The 20270-nt window shown below is 37.0% G+C and overlaps 1 protein-coding gene across 3 annotated transcripts in view; it reads right to left on the bottom strand.

Annotated features, from left to right (window-relative positions):
• Positions 1–20270, bottom strand: part of LOC134540265 (uncharacterized) — a 112073-nt gene that overhangs the window by 16946 nt on the left and 74857 nt on the right. For all 3 annotated transcript variants that reach the window (XR_010076437.1, XR_010076436.1, XM_063382924.1), the window contains exon 10: positions 1–20270. This exon is cut by the window's left edge. Coding sequence is in view for 1 of the 3 variants with exons in the window: in XM_063382924.1 (XP_063238994.1) it covers positions 19213–20270 (1058 nt within the window). In the remaining 2 variants the exon portion in view is untranslated.

The following is a 20270-nucleotide window of genomic DNA, read 5'->3' as shown; positions in this document are numbered from 1 at the left end:
TACGCTCAGACGAATTTAGCATAATGTACCATAACTATGTTGCCTTTTGTCAACGGGAGTCATGTCTGTTGGACGATGTTACATACAAAACCTGTAGTACACCCGGAGTATTGGGGTATGTGTACCACAGCTATCGCATTCGTGTACAAGAATATTGCACGCTACTTTGATCACATGATGCTGATGAAGCATAGCTTTTCACGTATGTGCAATGCATAGTCAGTCTTGCATCTCCAAATACAGTAGACTCCCGATTATCCGGGGTAATGGGTCCACGGATAACCAAAAAACACTGTTAACGCAAAGTAGAAAAACACTGTTATCAAAATTGTTTTGTCTTAATTATCTAAACAAACACTGCAGCACCCTACTTAATTCGTTTCAAGAAAACAGCGTTATTCAAATAAGTCACTTTTTCCCCCTTCATAAGATAGTTTTGTTAATCAAAATAATTCGTTTTACAATTTCATAATTTAAAAAAATCTCGTACCGCATTGTTTACATAAGAAGTTTTGGTCTTGGTCGTAACATTCCTAAGTAGGCGCTAAAAACATTTCAGACTTATTAAATGTCATAATTATGGGCGTTATATTTTAGTTCTTTTAAGATTTTAAAAACTAATAAACTTAATGTTTTCTATTATTAGAAAAATTATTTAACCTGTTAAGGTAATTCCCTTCTGTGTTTCCTAAATGCGTGTCCGCCATGATTCGTCATCACTAGCACATCCTGGTGGGCGCGATGCAAACTAGCTCTGGCTTTTGTTTTCAGAGCTGCTGTTAACTTGCAGGATAACGTAATATAAACCATAGAGTAAACATTGGCTTAACACTCTGGTGTTGTCGGAAATAAATACGCTATGATGGAGATGAATAGCTATTCCTGAAAGAGCAAACTAATGTTGGTTGATTCGTCACATCATTAATTCGTTGCATTGTATTTAATGCCATACAAGTGCCTTTGTCAGTGTGCATGCACGGAAATTACGTTTGTGTTTATGGTTTATACAAGTGAAATATGGCACGAGTCTTTTTAAACAAAGATTCGATTCGAGATTCGACATTCTCGAAGCTTCGCAGAACCTTACTGGTATACTAATTTATTTTTAAAATGTAATAGGGTGTCACACACACTAAGTACTGTGAGAACCAGTCACTGATGAAGATCTACAAGTGACCTTAAACACAGCACATATAGCAAGTTACATACACAATCATATCACAATATTCTGATAGCCCTTAATTAAAAGATAAGTATACAAACTCTTTTGGTAATTGAAATGTCTTTGGTATCACGTTCAATAAATTTCTTTTTTATCAACCATTAACATGCAAAATTCACAAGGACAAACTGAATCGTAAATATACATTATGAACACATACATTTCGGAAGCTTACATTTTGAACTGATAGTATACCAACATGACAAATACTGGAAAAATGTTCAAGACACAGTACATTAGTGTATAATAATATATAATTTTTCTTTGAAACATTTAAACAGCAAATTGTACCATATTATGTAAAACACTACAGCTGCTACATATACATTTATGTAACACAAATACTTATATTTCAACTCGCCGACTACAAAACACGTAAATTGCAAAACTCCATACACATTTCCTTCAATAAATGGAAGGCAATTTCGTTAAAACAATTGTTAACAGCAAAAATCTTCTAGCTTATATCTTTTGAGATATAATAAAACACAACTTAAGAGATTTCCGATAAGCAGTAATTCATAACCCTTTTAAAAGTGATTTGTCATTTCTTAACATCAACACTATACATACTAGAATTATGTTTGCATTAATAGTATATGAGTATTACATTTGTAAAGTAGTTACATCATAAATGCCAGGTACAATATATTTTTGGTATACACACTTGGTTCATCAGCAACATGAAAACATTAAAAAGCTTTTGGTGATAACAATAGTAGCAATAATGCAGGATATTTATCTGAAAACATAACAGGTTACAGGACCAAACACTAACTGCATCATTACAGTAGCCACTCATATTCGTGAATCAGCCAAGACGTTTTTGCAGAATTGTGGAAATAATTCTATAATTTGCACATCAAATAAATCTTGTCATTAGCATGTGCACAATGTGGTCGTCAAAGACAAGAAAACTACGCCAGCTCAAACGCTGTTACTTCATTTCTTTGTTGTTAGTTATGGCAATTATTTAATTTTTACGTACTTTATAAAATACCTACAATGAAATTTTTCTGTAATATGTTTCATAAGTCAGTTGAAATGTCCCATATTAACACAAAACTACAATATGGATGGCACAGGCATAGTCCTTGTCTCCATGAGATTGTTAAGTAGTGCTGCAATCCACAGAGGATTCAAGCTCTTTCCTAGAGCTATGTAATTATTTACGCACTTCGCATGGATGATATTACACTAGAAAAATGCACACATTAAAAAAATCTTAAGCATTGCCCCACCTTATGATGAAATATATTTTGTGGTGGCACTAAGCAGCAGCCAACGACACTAAAACAACAGTGGCAGATCCAGAATATGTAGCTGAGGTTATAAAACTTACCGTATTTACTCGAATATTCGTCGCCATCGCATAACCGTCGCACCCATTGTTTGAGTTAATGAATTTGGTATTTAAGATTTCCTCTATAATCGTAGCACCCTAATTTATTGACGGCGACCAAGGCGCGAATGGAACAGCCGTAAACACAATGGAACAGCCTGCTTTCATGTGGCGTGTGGCGCGATCGAAACAGCCGTAAACACAATGGAACAGCCTGCTTTCACGTGGCGTGTGGCGCTTATCATTGGTCCAACCTTGAGCGGCATTTCCTAATTGGCCGTGTGGGAGGAAGGAATGTGTGTGGAAGATAAGATGCTGTGATGCCATTGTTTTATCTCGTTTGCGTTTGAGTGGAAAGTACCAGGAATTGCAGAGTTTGAGAAAGTTAATTTTGTGAGAATATGGGTAAATACAATTCGTATACTGCCGCTTTCAAGTTGCGCGTAATCACATTTTCAGAAGAGCACGGAAATCAGACCGCGGAAAGAGAATTTTCAGTAAGAGAAAAACTTGTTCCTGACTGGCGAAAACAAAAAGACAACTTGAATAACACAAGTTCATCTAGGCGAGCTTTCCGAGGGCCTAAGCGTGGGAAGTTTCCTGAAGTGGATGCGCAAGTGACTGAGTACATTCGTGAGTTAAGGAACAACGCGTGCAGTGTTTCTCTTGAAATGATCATGTGCAAGGGTAGAAACGAAGCATGTGCGCGTGGCATACCGCACGCCCAGTTCAAGGCCAGTCGTGGGTGGGCGACGAGATTTATGCGACGTGAACATTTTTCACTCCAGCGGAGGACATCCCTTTGCCAGAAGTTGCCGAAGGACTTTGAAAACAAAGTGTTTGAGTTCCAGCGTTTCGTCAGAATCTAGTTCAGACAATGAATAGATAAACTTGGTGAGTGTTCAGACTGAATGTGTTTTAGAAATGTATATTGTTTATTGATTTTTTTTCGCAATTTTGTGTTTATACTATATTTTTATTTTGCCAAACTTGTAACCAAAAGTTGTTTTGTTTATTTTGCGGGTATTGTAAATAAATATTACGTATAGATACCATGTACCCAGATATTAACTTCTTTAATTTAGCATTTTCAAGCGATTTACTAAAAAAATTTAAAAAAATATTTTTTAAATTTTTCCTCACTTAATGGTCGCACCTCACTTTTTTCCTTCATAAAATTTGGTAAAATTGCTACGACGATTATGCGAGTAAATACGGTATGTTTTTCTTACAAAACACCACTGCATCCAGTATCAGTTGTGATGGAGAGGAGTCGAATCAGATTTATTTGACTACATGCACAACAATTAATAACCAACATGTGAGCTCTTCAAGCTTGCATAAATGCCCATCTTATATGCCAGAAAATACAGTAAGTAGCGTAGAAGATTATTTATTGTTTCTGATAAAAACCACTCATTTTATTTTTCATTCTGTAGTTACGTTTACTTAATGAGACAATGCAGTGTTTGCTGTTTTCTTAATGGGATAATGCTGTGTTTGCTATTGTCACTGTCAGAGGAAGTAGGATTAGCCAGCTTACTCCTAACCATGTTTCAGTATAAAAATTAGATTTGCCTCCATTACGTAAAGATAGGCTATAAATATATTTAACTACAGGAAGCACCAATATTTGAAAACTCAATTGAATAGCTTAATCTTGACTTGACTATAAATTTAAATGTACTCGACAGGACAAGATTTCATTGTATTTTTCTTTTAACTCAATGCATAAAAACATTGAAAAGGAAATATTAAATTCTAGAATGTGCGTTTCTTAATATTACAGTGTCAATAGTATAAATATATGGCACAAACATAGCATCACATTTAACTTCATATCTTTGATTTGTGAAAACTTGGTACAGCTCTTAGTTTATAAAACCAATTATGAAGATTCTACAACAAAACTTTTAAAACTTTTTAGGTAAAATGTTTTTAAGCTAACCAGTAAATGGTGGATGGAAAACCAAATTTATTTCATTTTTCTTCATTTATTATTTAAATTTCTATGATTTTATAGTTTATGGACAGTTTTATAACAAATCTATTAAATGGCATAATTATAAAAAAATTATTTAAATAGTTAAAAAATTTCAAACATTTATCACAAGGTCAGTTAACTTAAAATTTGATCTGTAATGGTAAGTTTCTGCATGCTTATTTATTTTCACTCATAGTTTACAGCATAATGCATTCTAATATTCTTTATTTTATCACACAGAAAAAAAAATTTTCTGCAACTGCTCTGTTAAAGGACTCTAGTTACAGTGTTATATGTTTGGGACTACAGCCTTGGTGAATTAGCGATTGTGCCAAATTATCGAACGTCAATATAGTTTCAACGGGGTTCCTAAAGACAAATTAATTAGTGATGGCCCTCGATATTCGATATCGGAGATCGGTAATATCGGCACATTTTTCAATATCGGACATCGGTAAATACTTGCGATAATTTGATAACCGATGTTTGCTCTCGCCAATAATACTTCTCACATAACCTTAACCGTAATTCCAAGCTTATTTTCCGCGGGCGTAATTTATCTTTCTTCACGTCACCATATTACCTAGTAATTAAGCATATTTTCCACAGAAACAATTTCAAGATTTCAAGCCTATTTCTTCTTTCTGATACTGCAATGCATCCCGACGGTACAATTCTTCCCTGTGTTCACAAATCCCAGTCATTAGTGCATATTTATTTGTTTCAGATATTCGCAAAATGTTTTCGCTTGATGAAGTTTCGAAGTTCACTATGTGTACATAAATTGAAAACATAAACGAAAATAATTACGACATTTAATTTAATAAGTGGTGTAGCCGTAAGTAAACATGAAGAAGAATAAAGTTGCTGCTTGATTTAAGGGGATTGGTGCAGGACAAAAAACAGTCATTCGTCAGAATTTGTTGGAAATGAGCTTAAGTGTTTTATAAATGCTTGTTTATTACTACTGTACGGCCAGCCAGCACGTATATAAGCTAGCGGGTGAGATTTGGCAAGTTAGTGGCGAGAGAGCTTCTGTGAGGGGAGGTTGTCGAATGTTGCAGCTCTGAGGCCTGCCATCTAGCGGGAATCTTTCGAAGGTCTTCCACAATATCGCCTTTCTCTCTTTCTCTCTCTCTCTCTCTCTCTCTCTCCAACACGGACACCCAACCAGCTCTTATCTTCGCTTCCCATCTCGCCCTATCCTTCATTCTCGGATCAGGTAGCCGCCCTTCCCCGCGTAGACTTTCATGTTACTCCAGGAAACCAAGACAACCTGTGAAAAATTTGTCCAAAGCTGAATTTTTGTACTGTGGTAGAGTTGACTATGCTTGATAACATACCGAAAGTTTACCGTTGAAGACCTTGTGCGTTATCACCGAAAATTTGCATTTAAGTCCTAGGTGACAGCATCAGTCCATTAAAATACTACCCATTTATACAGTTTTTAATTTTGACTGTCCGTTAACTTACCAAAATAATGTAGAAACTGTAATACACCCATTAATGTTAGAAAAAATTTAAATTTTTAATATTTAAGATATGATATAAAGCGATTAATTCACGACATATATTTATTTTATCTTTGCCACCCAGATAAAAATACGATTTACACCGATTTGAAGAGCCCAATAAGAAAAAATGTCTAAATAAATGTTTTTAATTATACTTTTAGCTTTAAGATAGTATATTTATAAAGAGTCTAGCATAATTAGTTGCCTCATTAAAGCTGCCCGAGCGTTGCAGTGTACTGCGGCCGTACTGATCTTTCACGGCCGGCGGGCTTTGAAACACGCTGCGTACTGCGACACTCAATAAACTTGGTCTTATTTAGGAATTACTTAAAATATATTTAATGCATATGATAGGGTGTATTCATGTTACATCTATTGAGATATACATATTCTTTTTTCTTATATGAATGATTTTTGATACAATAAAATTAACAATAAACAATTTCTGCTTGGAACTTGTAAATAAAAATTCTAGAGGACCTCTATTTTTATATATGTGTGTTCGTATTTTGTTACAAAAATTTTATTATTAAAAAATATTTTAATACCAAAAAATATAATTATTTTTTATTTCTAATACATTATATTATTTTAGATCAGAACTGTGCAAAATTTTAATGTAGCCTATATTATAAAATATATATATTTAATTATATGAAATTAGTTTACTACATAACAATTGAAGAAAACGATACACCGTAAATGTGCTTATTGAGTTTTGTCACTTTTATAACATAATTCGTATGATAATATTATTTTTTTCCAGAAAATAAATAAAACATAAGTTGTGTTGTAAAATGTATTGATAGAATTACATATTTAGTATTTTTTTTCTAAGTTAATTCATTGGAGTGCTGCGCCTAGCTTACTTCGTTGAATTGCTAGTGGCAAAGAGCGGTGGTGGATGTTTTTGCAAGAGTTTGACCGTATTTTATGACCCCAGCTGTGAGAGGGTGTTCGTCCCAGAAATCTTAACGGTCAAGGAAAATAGCCTTTCTCTGTAGTCACGTACGGGTCTGCTACTCGCGTAATATCGTCAGTTTATCACAACTTTCCGGGAAGTTCTATTGTTATTTATTTATAATTTAGAAATTAAAGAGTCGATCATACTAACATTTTTAACTAAGCAAATCGCATCCTGGAAGATTTTTATCTACGTAAGCAGTAAAAATCACCTGCAGTTAGGAAACTTTTATTCTTTCAGAGTAAAATTCAGTCTGGAATTACCATACATTAAAAACCTTAGTTTTCTGGAGCAAAAAACGTCCCAGCACGAACGACTTTAACACTGCTGCACACACACACTACGCAGCTTGAAATACATCAGTGGTCAGACTATTGTACCAGACACTCAAAATATACACATTAAAACCTTTAAAAAAAACACACAGACAATATTTATGAAGTGATTTTGACGCTACACTCAACATATTTATGTAACATGTAGTCAAATTTCTATAAAAAAATATATTTCTTACCTTTTATGATTAAAATTACCAATTTAATAATAGGACGTTTAAACATTGAGGTGTTTATCACAGTTTCCATGTAGGACATTCTTTTATATTACTTTGGTGCCATAATGAGAACCGGCTTAAAAAAGTATTAAAGTTATTAAATTTACGAAACATTTTTGTGGATCATTGTAGAAATTATCATTAAGGACTCAACTGCTCATTATTGGTGTGATCACAAGGTTTCATCAGTAAACTTTTGACGTGTTACTAAGAAATGTTCATTCTACTACTGTACAAAATTTTTGCTTTGGGATAATTTTCCATGTATTAAAAATGTTTGTTTCTTAACAGCGAAATTCGTCCCGACCCGAGCCTACTTCGACAACCTCGCAGTAGTATACACTACGCGGCTCGGATCGCTTTAGTGGTCAGACTAATTGTATGAGACACTTAAAAAATATACCAATTTAAAGATGAATAAATATGCAACAACGTTTACTTTAAGCGATTTCCACGTTGGGCTCTTTAAGTTTATGTAAGATGTATTTATATTTCCTTAAAATTGAATGAAAGTGAATTCGTTAACTTTAATGATTTAAAAGATATATTTTATAGAAACATGTTAAAACTTTGTGCTTTTTATCACTATCCTCAGATAGGGCAATGTTTCTAGATTATTTTGGGTTCCATACTGACGGTCTACTCCATAAAGTGCATTTGCAATATCCATTATTGTGGATCGTTGCATAAAATTGTCATTTTGGACTTAACTGCCCGTTTTTGGTGTGACGCACAAGGTTTGCGGCAGTACTTAAACTTTTGACGTGTTACTAAGAATTTTCATTCTACTACTGTACAAATTTTCGGCTTTGGGATAATTTTCCATGTATTAAAAACCTTTGTTTCTTCACAGCGAAATTCGTCCCGACCCGAGCCTACTTCGGCAACCTCGCAGTAGTATACACTACGCGGCTCGGATCGCTTTAGTGGTCAGACACATTGTACCAGGCTCTCAACAAATAAACTAATTAAAAATTTAAGAATTAAATCATGATCGTAAAATGGCTGCCATGGTGATTTGCGAATTTATGGAGAAATAAAAGCAGTTAAAATCTTATGTAGTTTCCAAGAGACATTATTACATCACCAATCATATAAAGTAACAGGTTTACAAAATTTCAACATATTCAGTAACTAGTCAGTTTTTTTTTCAAATGTGTTAGTATTAACAATCTGGACCATATCTAGTCTGTGAGGTCTGTATTGTTACAGACTATCTGTATTCCGGTATTTGGATTTTGAAGCTACTTAATGATTCGCTTTCAATGTCTATTAAAATATACCTAATGCTGATTGCAGGAATATTTCTACTCGATTTCAAAGTTATAATTCCTGAACATTTGTAGCAGACACATTTCAATGTAACACTTACTGATTTTCGAGTTGTGTTGAGGTTTCACATGCGTGGCCCCTGCTCTGGTAACAATGAGTCATCACAACCGGTGCCGTCTGTACGAGCGTCTACATAAGTTATCCTGAAATATGTTCTTAAATATTAATTCAAGTGAATTCTTAAAATCCTACACACCTTATCTTAAGTGTCGTAAATGAATCGTTATATTTTTTAAATCCATATAATATAGGAGCCATAATGGCGCGAAGCAATGGACGCGATACGAATAATATTTCTTTTACCAACCACTACATCAGTAAATATTTGTGGTTTCCATTCGCTATGAATTCAAGCATGTAACATGCTTCTTCAATTCGGCCACAGTTAAATGGGAGGCTCTGAATCACTGAAAACTCCTCAACAAAATCAACGATGAATCACAGGCATTACAACAAACAGTTGTCACAAGTCAAGTAGGCAATGAGCAGGTGACATTTTTCGAGTTCGTAGAGGATTGTTGAGACTATCCTACAGGTCAATGGCAACGCGCCCTTACGCGCATGGTTAATACCCCGCATGAGTAGAGTGTAAAGGCGTAAGCCTGAGACACATCTAGGTCCTCATCTAACCGCGCACACTTAGAATTAACTCAGGATAGGGTGAAAAATATTTACTAATTTTGCAGTCCTAACAGTCACCAACGAATAGCCAGCATAATAAATAAATAAGCTCACGAATATTGTTGGTGAATGAAGGCGAAGCTGATACTTTGGAAACGTTACCAGCAGATATTAAATAATTTTTAACTATTATTTACGTAGCTTACTTCTTAAAACTGCATTCATGTAAACTGATTTTGTGTGAGACTATGTTGAGTGTTTTCTGCTACACTTAGTTTTCTGAAAAAAGTCTATTGTGGCTTAATAAACTTGTTAACATTGGTGCCTGTCATAAAAAAAAACTCAAACGTAATTATACGGATACATGTTGAGTATAGTTAATGAATGGTTCACGCATTGCTGAAAAAACAAAAAAAAAAAAAAAAAAAAAACATGTTTAAAATTTTACACATCTTTTTGTTGTCGCATCGCGTCCATCGCGTTGTACATACGCAACTCTGAAAAATAAATATAAATGGTAAAAAAAGCTATAATAAAATAATCTCGTATCTTTCTTTATTCTTTTTTCTAAGCGCTCTAATGGTTTTCGATAGTTTTGTTCTTTTGTGTACGCTGCTTGGTGGAGGTTTCTTCTGCATTTTATTCCTGAATAAATCTCACGCTTACAACAAAAAACATCTAGCTAAATCACTGTGCTAAATAATAACAGAGAATAACCATTCAATTATACGCCGAGCTATACCAAACACGTTCTCTTATCTACTGAAAATGAGTACGTTGACCTTCATATCAGTTTCCCGCGAAATCCCGTCTCCCCTTCGTAAACAGCAGACAGCTGTGGCTGGGTGGGAACAAGCTGCAAAAAGTTTGGAAAACTGTCGCAAGGTGTCACTACTGTCCAGCGCGCTCCATAATTCCTCGTATCCGAGCTTGCACGCTGCTCAAATTTCTACAGCTACATTTTTACTTTAGGTCCGACTGCAATAAGCTAAAGACTAAAATAAAGTCAATCATTCAGCCGACATATATGTAGGCGTTTGAATTACAAATGAAAACGCGAATGTTATTAAATTCGCAAATGAATATCACGTAATTTCGTAGCAGCTTATTTATTAAAATTCAAATTGTAAATACGTTAAATTAATAATGATTACAGATAAAATAATGGTCACAGTTATATCTCCCGTGTCTGAAAATTTATCTGCGAAAGTTTTACCACTGAATTCTTTATAGTTTTTTAATAAAGCTTGAATTTAAAAAATTCCCGAAAATCAGCAATAACTTAATTAAAATAAAAAAATAAAAAAATAAATTTTACACCAGAATGGTTCAAATCTTCTCTAGCAGCTGAATCATTAACAAATATATTGTTTTTTTTAATACGATGCTGGTGCACCAATCCCCTTAACAGACATTTTCTTTCCGTGTCGTTTCATGGTCGCCAACTGCTGTTCTATACACAAACGTTACGCAAGTTTTACAAAAGCTAAAATATGAAACGTGTTTAAGTAGGGCAAGTTGGCTATATTGAGTGCATTGCCAACAACATATTTAAAGATGTGGGGTTTTATAAACTCTGCAGTACGTTTCAAAGTTGTATTGAAATTACTTTTCACGTATTTTTAACGTGTTTTCGCACCAATAAATGGAGTGATACACTTGAACAATGGTCACAAAATTTGCTACTTGAAGACCTTCCTTTTTAGCGTGTCGTTTACCGTGATGAAATTTTACAAATGGTACAAAAGCTTTATGTTTTTCGGCGGTAGCCTACAACTCACGTAGTTTCGGTTCCCTACCTCGTTCGTGCAACTTCGGATTTCTCAAAAATTGAAATTAAAAAAAATCGAAGGGTTGGGTTAGGTTAGGTTAGTCACAACATGCTTGAACTTCTGATTTAGCGGCTGAAGTGGCGTTAATACCAAAACGCAAAACTTCGGAAATCTTCGGAAATTCTTGCAGGGAACCGAAACTACGTGAGTTGTAGGCTTCCCGTTTTTCGGACAGTATTTTTCGTATATTACAGTTGAGACACTGGACTCAGTACATGCAGTGACTTGTAATTAATACATTATAAGCAAATACACTAGAGACTAATACCGGACAGCTACAAGATTTCTCAACATTTCTCCACAAAAATCTGAAATTTGTTACCTTCTAGTTACAATATGTTTTTTGCATACTGTAGGTAATATCTACACCAGAATATTGCTTTATCTGGCCTTGAAAAACAATTTAATTTTTTAAGACCTTGAATTTAGAGAGCTTATTTGTAGGCCATTATGATAAATTCATTATTAGCTTTCATTTAATGTGAATTTACAATATTTTACAATTAATAAAAATAATATACATTCACATAAGTATGTTTTATTAATATTTAACATTTTTCATTATTGTCTCTAACAATACTCCAGAACCACAATTTTATAGAATCAGTGTTAGAAATGAGATAGGCCTAGTATCGAAATATCGGGTATCGGATCGGTAAATTTGGAAATATCTGAATCGGTATCGGTATCGGGTTTTTGGATATCGGGCCATCACTAAAATTAATATACAATACAATGGTATTTTTTTTAAAAAATGCTAAAAGCTGCTCTATAGAAAAAAAATATGTTAATTGGTTGCCTTAAAAAAATCATTAAATAAATTAACATGTGAAATGTAAGCCACTAGAAAACAGGAAACACTGTGTTATAATGACAACCGGCAGTAGCGATAAACTTTGAGAGAACTAAAACACTGGCAGCACAGTGATGTGAGATTTCGCGGCTACATCAATAGTCACGTCTGAACGTGAGCATCTCGATTAGTGCCATAGTAGGCATGCCAGATGAAAGACCTTACATTGTACTAAATTTAGAATCCGTTCAAATCAAAAGATTGGCTCTCATCCACCTGCTTATAACCACTGAGGAACTATCTAACTCCACCAAGCTTCTTTGTTTCCAACAGTTTGTGTTTGATCCCACAACCATATTCAACAAATATGGCATACCTATACAAATAATTAACAGCAATAAAAACAATAATGCTGTTTGCTGTAATATATTATTTACAAGCACTAGCTGCATCATGACTAGCAAAATTGAAAAGATACACAGAAAAAATACTACTCCCTCTCTAGGCGCAACATCTGAAAACAGTCAGGATCGAGCAAACCATCGCTTTGGCAAGCACTGAAACATTAAACACTAGATTCAGTCTAGAAACAAAATTAATTACATAATAAAAAAGCGTATTATATGAGACATAGCAAAACTGTCAATTGACGGTAGCTGTCATATCTTTCTGCTTTGTAGAGTTAGAAAGATGAGATTATCTCATTACTGTCAAGTTATATAATATTTCTTTAAACCAGTCATTGGACATGGATTGTAACAATGTGTCATAATAAAACTTAAAATATGATTTTACACAGTTTGAAACTATATACAATGGAATCTCACAACAAAGTACTTTTACTATAGGATTTCATCACTTTCAAGTTAATATTTTACAAATATTAACTGTTTTTAAAACTACTTTTATTATTAGTAGAAAGTACCAAAACCATGGGGTTTTTCAGGTAGATTGCAATGAGACTGCTGTGTAACTATCCTTCAGAGTAAAACACAAAATCATTTTTTAGTTTGAGATTCTTTCAGTCAAAGAAAGTGACAACAGCTACAGACAATACAGCAACTCTCTGCAAAATGGACAAGAACACAAGTACCGTATAAACCCAAGTACCACCCGCACCTTTTTAAAAAAATCAGGTTCGAAAAAGTAGGGTGCAGGTGTCACATGAGTCTTGGGCCATTTTTGCACGGTGACGAAATAACGCCGGCGCGACTGGAGGTTCCTGCGATAGGCACGAGGGGTAGGGGAAAAGGATGGAAAGGAAGCGGCAGACAGTCAAGGTCACATTCCTCACCGCGTTGTCACACTGCAGCTTCGCTGGTTACAAACGCGCGCTCCCACGCACTGTCCTATCCTCATTTGTAAAGTACCCAGTGGTTTTACACGTGTGTTGGCTGCAAGTATTGTAATGAATCGTAAAAGTTGCGTTCTTTCACCGTTGTGGAAAAATTAAAAATAATCAGTGAAGCGGAATAAATCGGTAACCGTGCTGCTGGGCGAAAATATGATGTCGACGAATCATGTGTGAGGGATTGGAGGAAAAGTAAAGACAAAGTGCATTCGGCCAGTGGTGATGGACGTGCGTTCCGTGGTGCGGTAGCAAAGTTTCCGGAGATAGAGGAAAAACTCTACGACTACTTACAGGACAGACGGCAATTCGGGTACGCTGTAAGCACGGAAATGTGTTCGCTAAAGGCGCTGCAAATTGCTCGTGAACTTGGCGTGGGTGAAGGCTTTAATGCAAGTAGGAACTGGATGCGCAGGTTCATGGTAAGAAAGGGTTTGTCCATGAGGCTGCGTACTACAATATGCCAGCGTTTACCGACAAGCTACGATGAGCATTTCAGAGGCATGTGTTAAAGCTGCGGAAGCAACACAATTATTTGTTTTCACAAATTGGAAACACCGACCAAACACCTGTGTACTTTGAAATGCCTGCAGATATGACAGTTGAAACCAAAAACAGTGCGCATCTTAACTGGAGGCTGTGAAAAAATGTGGTGCATTGTAATGTTGACAGTCATTTCCGATGGAAAAAAACTACCGCCCTATGTGATTTTTAAAAGGAAATCACTCTCCAAAAATGAAAAATTTCCTAATGGTATTATTGTGAGGGCTCAAGAGAAGGGATGGATGGACCATGCAATGGTTGTGGACTGGATTAAATGTGTGTGGGAACGAAGACCCGGTGCTTTGTTAAAAATTACGAAGAATGCTGGCGTTGGACAGCTTTCGCAGTCATTTAACCTAAGAAACGAAGAATCGTCTGAAAGATAGGCGAACAGATCAGGTCGTAATACCTGGAGGATTAACTTCAGTTTTGCAGCCCCTTGACGTCTGTATCAATAGGCCGTTTAAAATGTGTCTGAAGCGGCAATACTCCAAGTGGATGGCGACCGAAAACCACGTAATAACACCGACCAGGAGAATAAGGCGACCAAGCTTGTATCTTGTGTGTCAGTGAATTCTCAATGCCTGGTCTGCGATCCCAGAAACATTAGTCGTAAAGAGTTTTAATAAGTACTGCATTTCAAATGCTCTCGACGGCACGGAAGACGATTGCTTGAGCTCCGATGATGAGTTGCCCGACATTGGCAGCACGGTGGACAATGGACAACAGCTGTGCGGAAGTTTAAGTCCGTTCTTGGCCGACGGCTGTGACATCATGTTATTGTTTTGTTAGTTTTATTGTCTGTGTGATTTTGTACGTCACTTTTATTTAAGCCTAAATAAATGCCGTATTTGTGTTAACCTAAATTATATTTTTATGTAGAATATGCCACATTAGGCACAAGGTTTTTTATTATGCATGTAATAAAAATAGTTTTTATTTTGCGTGGCTAGGACTCGCATGCTTTATCGTTTATTTGTTTGAACGAGGTCATTGCCCAGCGCACAATAATGGACGCGGAAGATCGTAACTGTAAACATTTGGGAGCTGGGCAAGGTCACGCGCACACACGGCATATTGTTATAGATCGCGTGCGCCGATGCCACGTTCTATTTGCGCGATGTTGCCACATTGCAGTTGCCTGCCTTCTGTACACGTTTAACACAAATGCCGAGGCTGTAATGAGTAGCATAGTACTTTTTTGGTAATTCTTTACGATTTGTTACTGTTTGAAAGTAAAAGAAATCATGACTGAATTATTCTTTTTCCGTGCAGATTTGCAATAAAAACATTTTTTCCCACCATGGCATTCTAAAAATAAGGGTGCGGATCTTGCCCGGGAATGGGTGGTACGTGGGTTTATACATACTGTTATGCGGGCTTTCAAGACAGACAGCACACAAAACGAAAACTCATTTTCGCATGGACATGGTATTGCAACATTTCTCTGGTGTACTTGTTTTTATGTAAATTAGCTATTCAATATAATCAGTTGCCAAGCAGCCTATGCATTCCTTTGAAAAGTTAACAAAATAGGTTCAGGGTGGCCACCCATTTGACATTTTGAAATTTCCTGGTTTTTTCCAGGTTTTCTCAACTCACTGAAATTGCATGGCAACAAACTTGAAAATTATAAATCACAACAAACAATGGCTGTAAGATATTTTTAACGCCGTAAAATTATTGTTCTACATAGGAATTATTACAATTAGGTATATACACTTAGAAGATAACAGGAAATGAACACCTTACTTGTTACTTTCTTTTCATTGAAATCTCATCTTCAATTAATGCAGCTGCTTTTGCTGCATCTGCTAGCAGTTTAGCCTTCTTGGCTTCCAATTCCTTAATTTCTAAGGCCTTACTTTTCTTTTCTTGAATAGCAACTGACTCTTCATGTTTTTTGTTTTTGCTTAATTTCTGAGAGTTCCACATATTTCGCATGAGCATTCCGGCACGAATGGATAAGACTTGTATCAATTAGAACTTTTCCTATGCCCCATAAAATTGATACAGAATCATACACCTGTCTTAAAGCTATCAGACTCTCTTCATGTTGATTTTCAACAAGGCATTCTGCGTTTACTTCCATGGGACATAATCAGCATCATTTTAACCAACAATTTAAGATTTGGTGAAAGCTTATCAAAATCAACAACTTGCATCCAAAATATATCAAACCTTACTTCATTTCTTCTGTACGTTTTTACAGATTCCAGCAGATATGGTAACTTGCATAGCTCCCTAAATTCACTTTTTATTTCGTCTGCTAGAAAACCAGCCATCCACCTCTTCTCAAAAAGTGCTTCCAAAAGATTTTGCATCCTGTGTTGAGCTAATGTGGGACAAGCACAAATTACTGTTGGATCCAAGCAGGATACATACTTTGATAACCTAAATAAGAGAGGTGACTTGAGAAAGAATCTTTTGTACAAATGATTTGTAGAATTTGACACAATCATGTTTGAAATGATTATCTACTTCTTTCACATGTAATTTAGAGTTCTTTAATGCATATTTTGTGGAAAATCCCAAGTCAACATTCTTTACAAATATAAGATTGTCACTGAGTGTTAGATCTAACTTCGTGATATCTTTGTTCTCAATTATATCTCCTTTCACAAACCTTTCCATTACAGATTTGACCATCAAATGAAGAGCACTATACAGAAAAAGAGCCATTGGAGCTTCATTCTGAAATTCCTTAAGGAAAGGCTCCACTTCTGCTGCCATGGCACTAAAAAAAAGCTAATTTAGGCCCAATAAGTTTGTCATTTAAAAATTCAGAAACAATTCTGTAGCTTTCACAATATGGAACTTTCTTTTATTTGGTAACATTGCTAGTGTACAAAAGTAAGTCAGGTAGCATAGCCTGAGCCCTGGATGCCACTTTAGCATTTTCCACCCATCTAACTGAACAGAACTTGTGGGGGAATCTGGATGAGTTTGTGTAACTTATAAAATCTCCTCTCCTAGAAGGTGAATTTTTGAACAAATTGTACAATGCCCTTAAAAACTGAACCAACTTCCAGCCTGTAGATGTAACACCTGTCTTAAAAGCATTATGCACAGTATGCAGACCACAAGTTCCTAATTGAAGAAAGTAAGGAGCATCAACATTCCCTTCATGTAAAACATATTCAAGGTCTTCAACTACTTTAAGATTTACATTTGGCCCATCCATAGCAATTTGAATGGTTTTTCCAAGAAGCTGAGGAGAGACTAATTCTTGAATAGCTCCCAGAAGGTCACTGGCACAGGTAAGCAGAAGTGAAGAATCTACTAGTTAACTCATTTTTATCATCGTCCCCAAATTTGACATGAATGTACATTTGCTGACGGGAGATTTTATTCAAGCTTTCATCGAATGCCAAAACAACATGAGGACAACGATTTAACTTATTTTTTAGTTTTTCAGTGAAATAAGGAGCTATTGCATGTACTACTGTGTAAGCTAACTCTGTTCTCTGTATCTGCAATTTACTAGCTATGGTACTGTCAGCAAGCATGTTTGGTAGCAAAGATGCCAAACCAGCAGCACTCCTAAATGACAAATGAAAAATAACACTTGCTAAACACCATAAAATCTCTGCCTTGGACGTTTCTTCATTAACAAGAAAAGTTTTTAATGCCGGAACTACACTGCTTGAGCAAGGCAAATCTAAAGTTGGTGTAAGTGCTACAACCGAAGATGTAGGCTTAAAATCTTGTTTTTTCTTAACAAACACATCCATAGGTATTATATAGGTATTTTATATAGGTGCCTTATTTGCTGCCGCAAATGTGTGCTTTGCACCTTTACCATGACTAACAAGGGCGGTTACTACTAATATTGATTTTTCCATTACACAATTTGCACAATGCATTTGTACTACACTTGGGGTCCCTTTCCACCCACTCAAATTCATCTTTGTACTTATCACTGTACGTGGTAACGGAACACTTCGGCATATTAATTACACACTGTTGCAGATCACATAACCTTCCTGTACAGAAAAAAATTATATTTACACCATAAAACAAATATTTGTTACATCAAACTCTTTCTGTTGTTCACGTAAATAGGATATATTCATCATAAAACAAATATATGCAAAATCAAACTCAAATACGGCGATTTATATTGAACGATTACTGTAAACATAAGACGGACTTGAGCCACGCACAAAAATACAATTGATTAAACCTCAAATGCTGCGCGTATGGACTTCTAAACGTAATATTCCAACATCTAACCCACTTCACTTGCGTAGAAAATCGTATAACCTTGTCCAAGCACTAAAACTGTACAACAAAGATGGCGAAGCGCGCTTGCGAACGAGAAAGCAAACAAGTCTAAGTCATGCGACTTGACTGCTAGAATGCATGCTGGGAGAAATATTGATCGATCGCTGTGCGCGTGCATAATTGTGCAAGCAGGCTCGTCAAATTTTTTTTTAACAATAGACATACACAATCTAAAACTGTGGTTACTCGCCATCATAATGTGTTATTTTAACTTATATTTCATAAGATAATTATTATTTAAAACGTTTATACAACAAATGTATTGAAAAGCTAAGGTTATTTACGGCTGATGTGTATACATTTCATGATGAAAAATCCCGCACATACACGTTCCTGACTCTCTACGAAAATTCCTGGCTTTTTCAAGGTATTCCCAGTGCTCACGAAAATTCACGGTTATTTCCCGGATTTCCCGATTTCCCAGTTGAGTGGCCACCCTGAGGTTACCCAAAGCACATAGGTACAACTGTTGTGTAAACTGCTTAAAGCATATAAGTATATGCTATTCATGAAGCTAAAGTATTGATCTTTTTAAATAATTCCTACAAGAACAACTTATCCTAATAGAATAAACAAAAAGCATAATAGTGAAGCTCATGTGCCTAAAGTATTTATAATACAAATTTTGGCATTAATAAACTCAACTAAAAAAATAAATATTGTACTATATAAAATTCCTCTATTAATACTGTTGAATAGAAGCACTTTAAAGTTTTCACTTTGGCATACATAATCGACATACATACTTTCCATACATTCAGAGCCACAACTAAACACACTTAAGATTACGTAGTACCACTTGACACAATATAATAAGGTGGTGTTTACAACAGTGCTGTTGGCAGTGGTTGCGACCAAACATCGGTGGGTTAGTCGGCTAGTAGTACCCTGCGTAGTGGTGGTAGGCGGGAGGAGACACCGGCGGGGGAATGTGGGCCGGCCGCGTGGCCGGGTGGTACGGGGATGGCGGCAGCGGCGGGTACGGCTGGTAGGTGGCAGGGTGAGGGGGTGGGGGCGGGGACACGATGCGCGCTGGCTCCACCAGACCTTCCGTGCGCGGGTGCAGGCTAAGGTCGACGCTGTGCTGGTACGGAGGGGAGTAGCCGCGGCCGGCCAGACTCAGGTCGACGCTGGCCTGCCGCTCGTCATACATGACGGCATAGCGAGCGGCAGGAAAATAGCCGCCCGCGCGGGCTGCCACGTCCTCTGCCAGACTGTCGTACGGCTTGTACGCGGCCAGCTCCAACTTGTCCTTGAGGCCCAGGCTCAGGTTCTGAGCTTCACCCTCATCGTAGCGTGGGGAGCCCACGGCATATCCGTGCGGTGGGGACATGACCTCATAGCCGCGTGGAGTCTGTGCGGGCGAGGCTAGGTCGGCATACTGGTGCAGGGGCTGGGGGGACGAGGTGTAACGCACTACGGGGTCGGGCGTGGTGGCTGGTGACACCATTTCCGCATAGCTCTCCGTGTGGTGCATGTGACGTGAGGTCAGGCGGTGACCGTTCACCAGGTACAGGGCGTCAGGCTGCGACTCGTGGCAGTCCATGCTGGGAGAGTGGGCAGTGGAGCTGACTACGCAGCTGCCAGACAGGTCTATGTCGCGCTCTGCAGCGTCGATGGCTGCCTCCACCAGCAGGCTGGCGCTGGAGGAGTCCGGACGCTGGAACATGACCGGAGCCGGAAGCTTCCTACGTACCTCCCCCTCGCACTCCTGCTCCTGCTTCAAGTGGTAGACCGGCGGGGACTGTGGCGCAGGGTCTCCCAGCCACTTCTTACTGCCCTTGCTCACCACCACCTTGGCATAGCTGCTGGGGTACGACACCGCCATGTAGGGCACCAGCGTGGGGGGCTGAGGGCTCGGTGCGTGTGCTGCTGTGGGTGGGGAGGGAGGTGTCAGAGAGGGTGGTTCATCCATCACCGTCTTCTCATCCACAC

This window comes from Bacillus rossius, chromosome 1, assembly GCF_032445375.1.
Source record: "Bacillus rossius redtenbacheri isolate Brsri chromosome 1, Brsri_v3, whole genome shotgun sequence".
NCBI classification, from domain to species: Eukaryota; Metazoa; Arthropoda; class Insecta; order Phasmatodea; family Bacillidae; genus Bacillus; species Bacillus rossius.
Note: the sequence above shows the minus strand (reverse complement) of the source record. Positions and strands in the feature narration are given on the sequence as shown.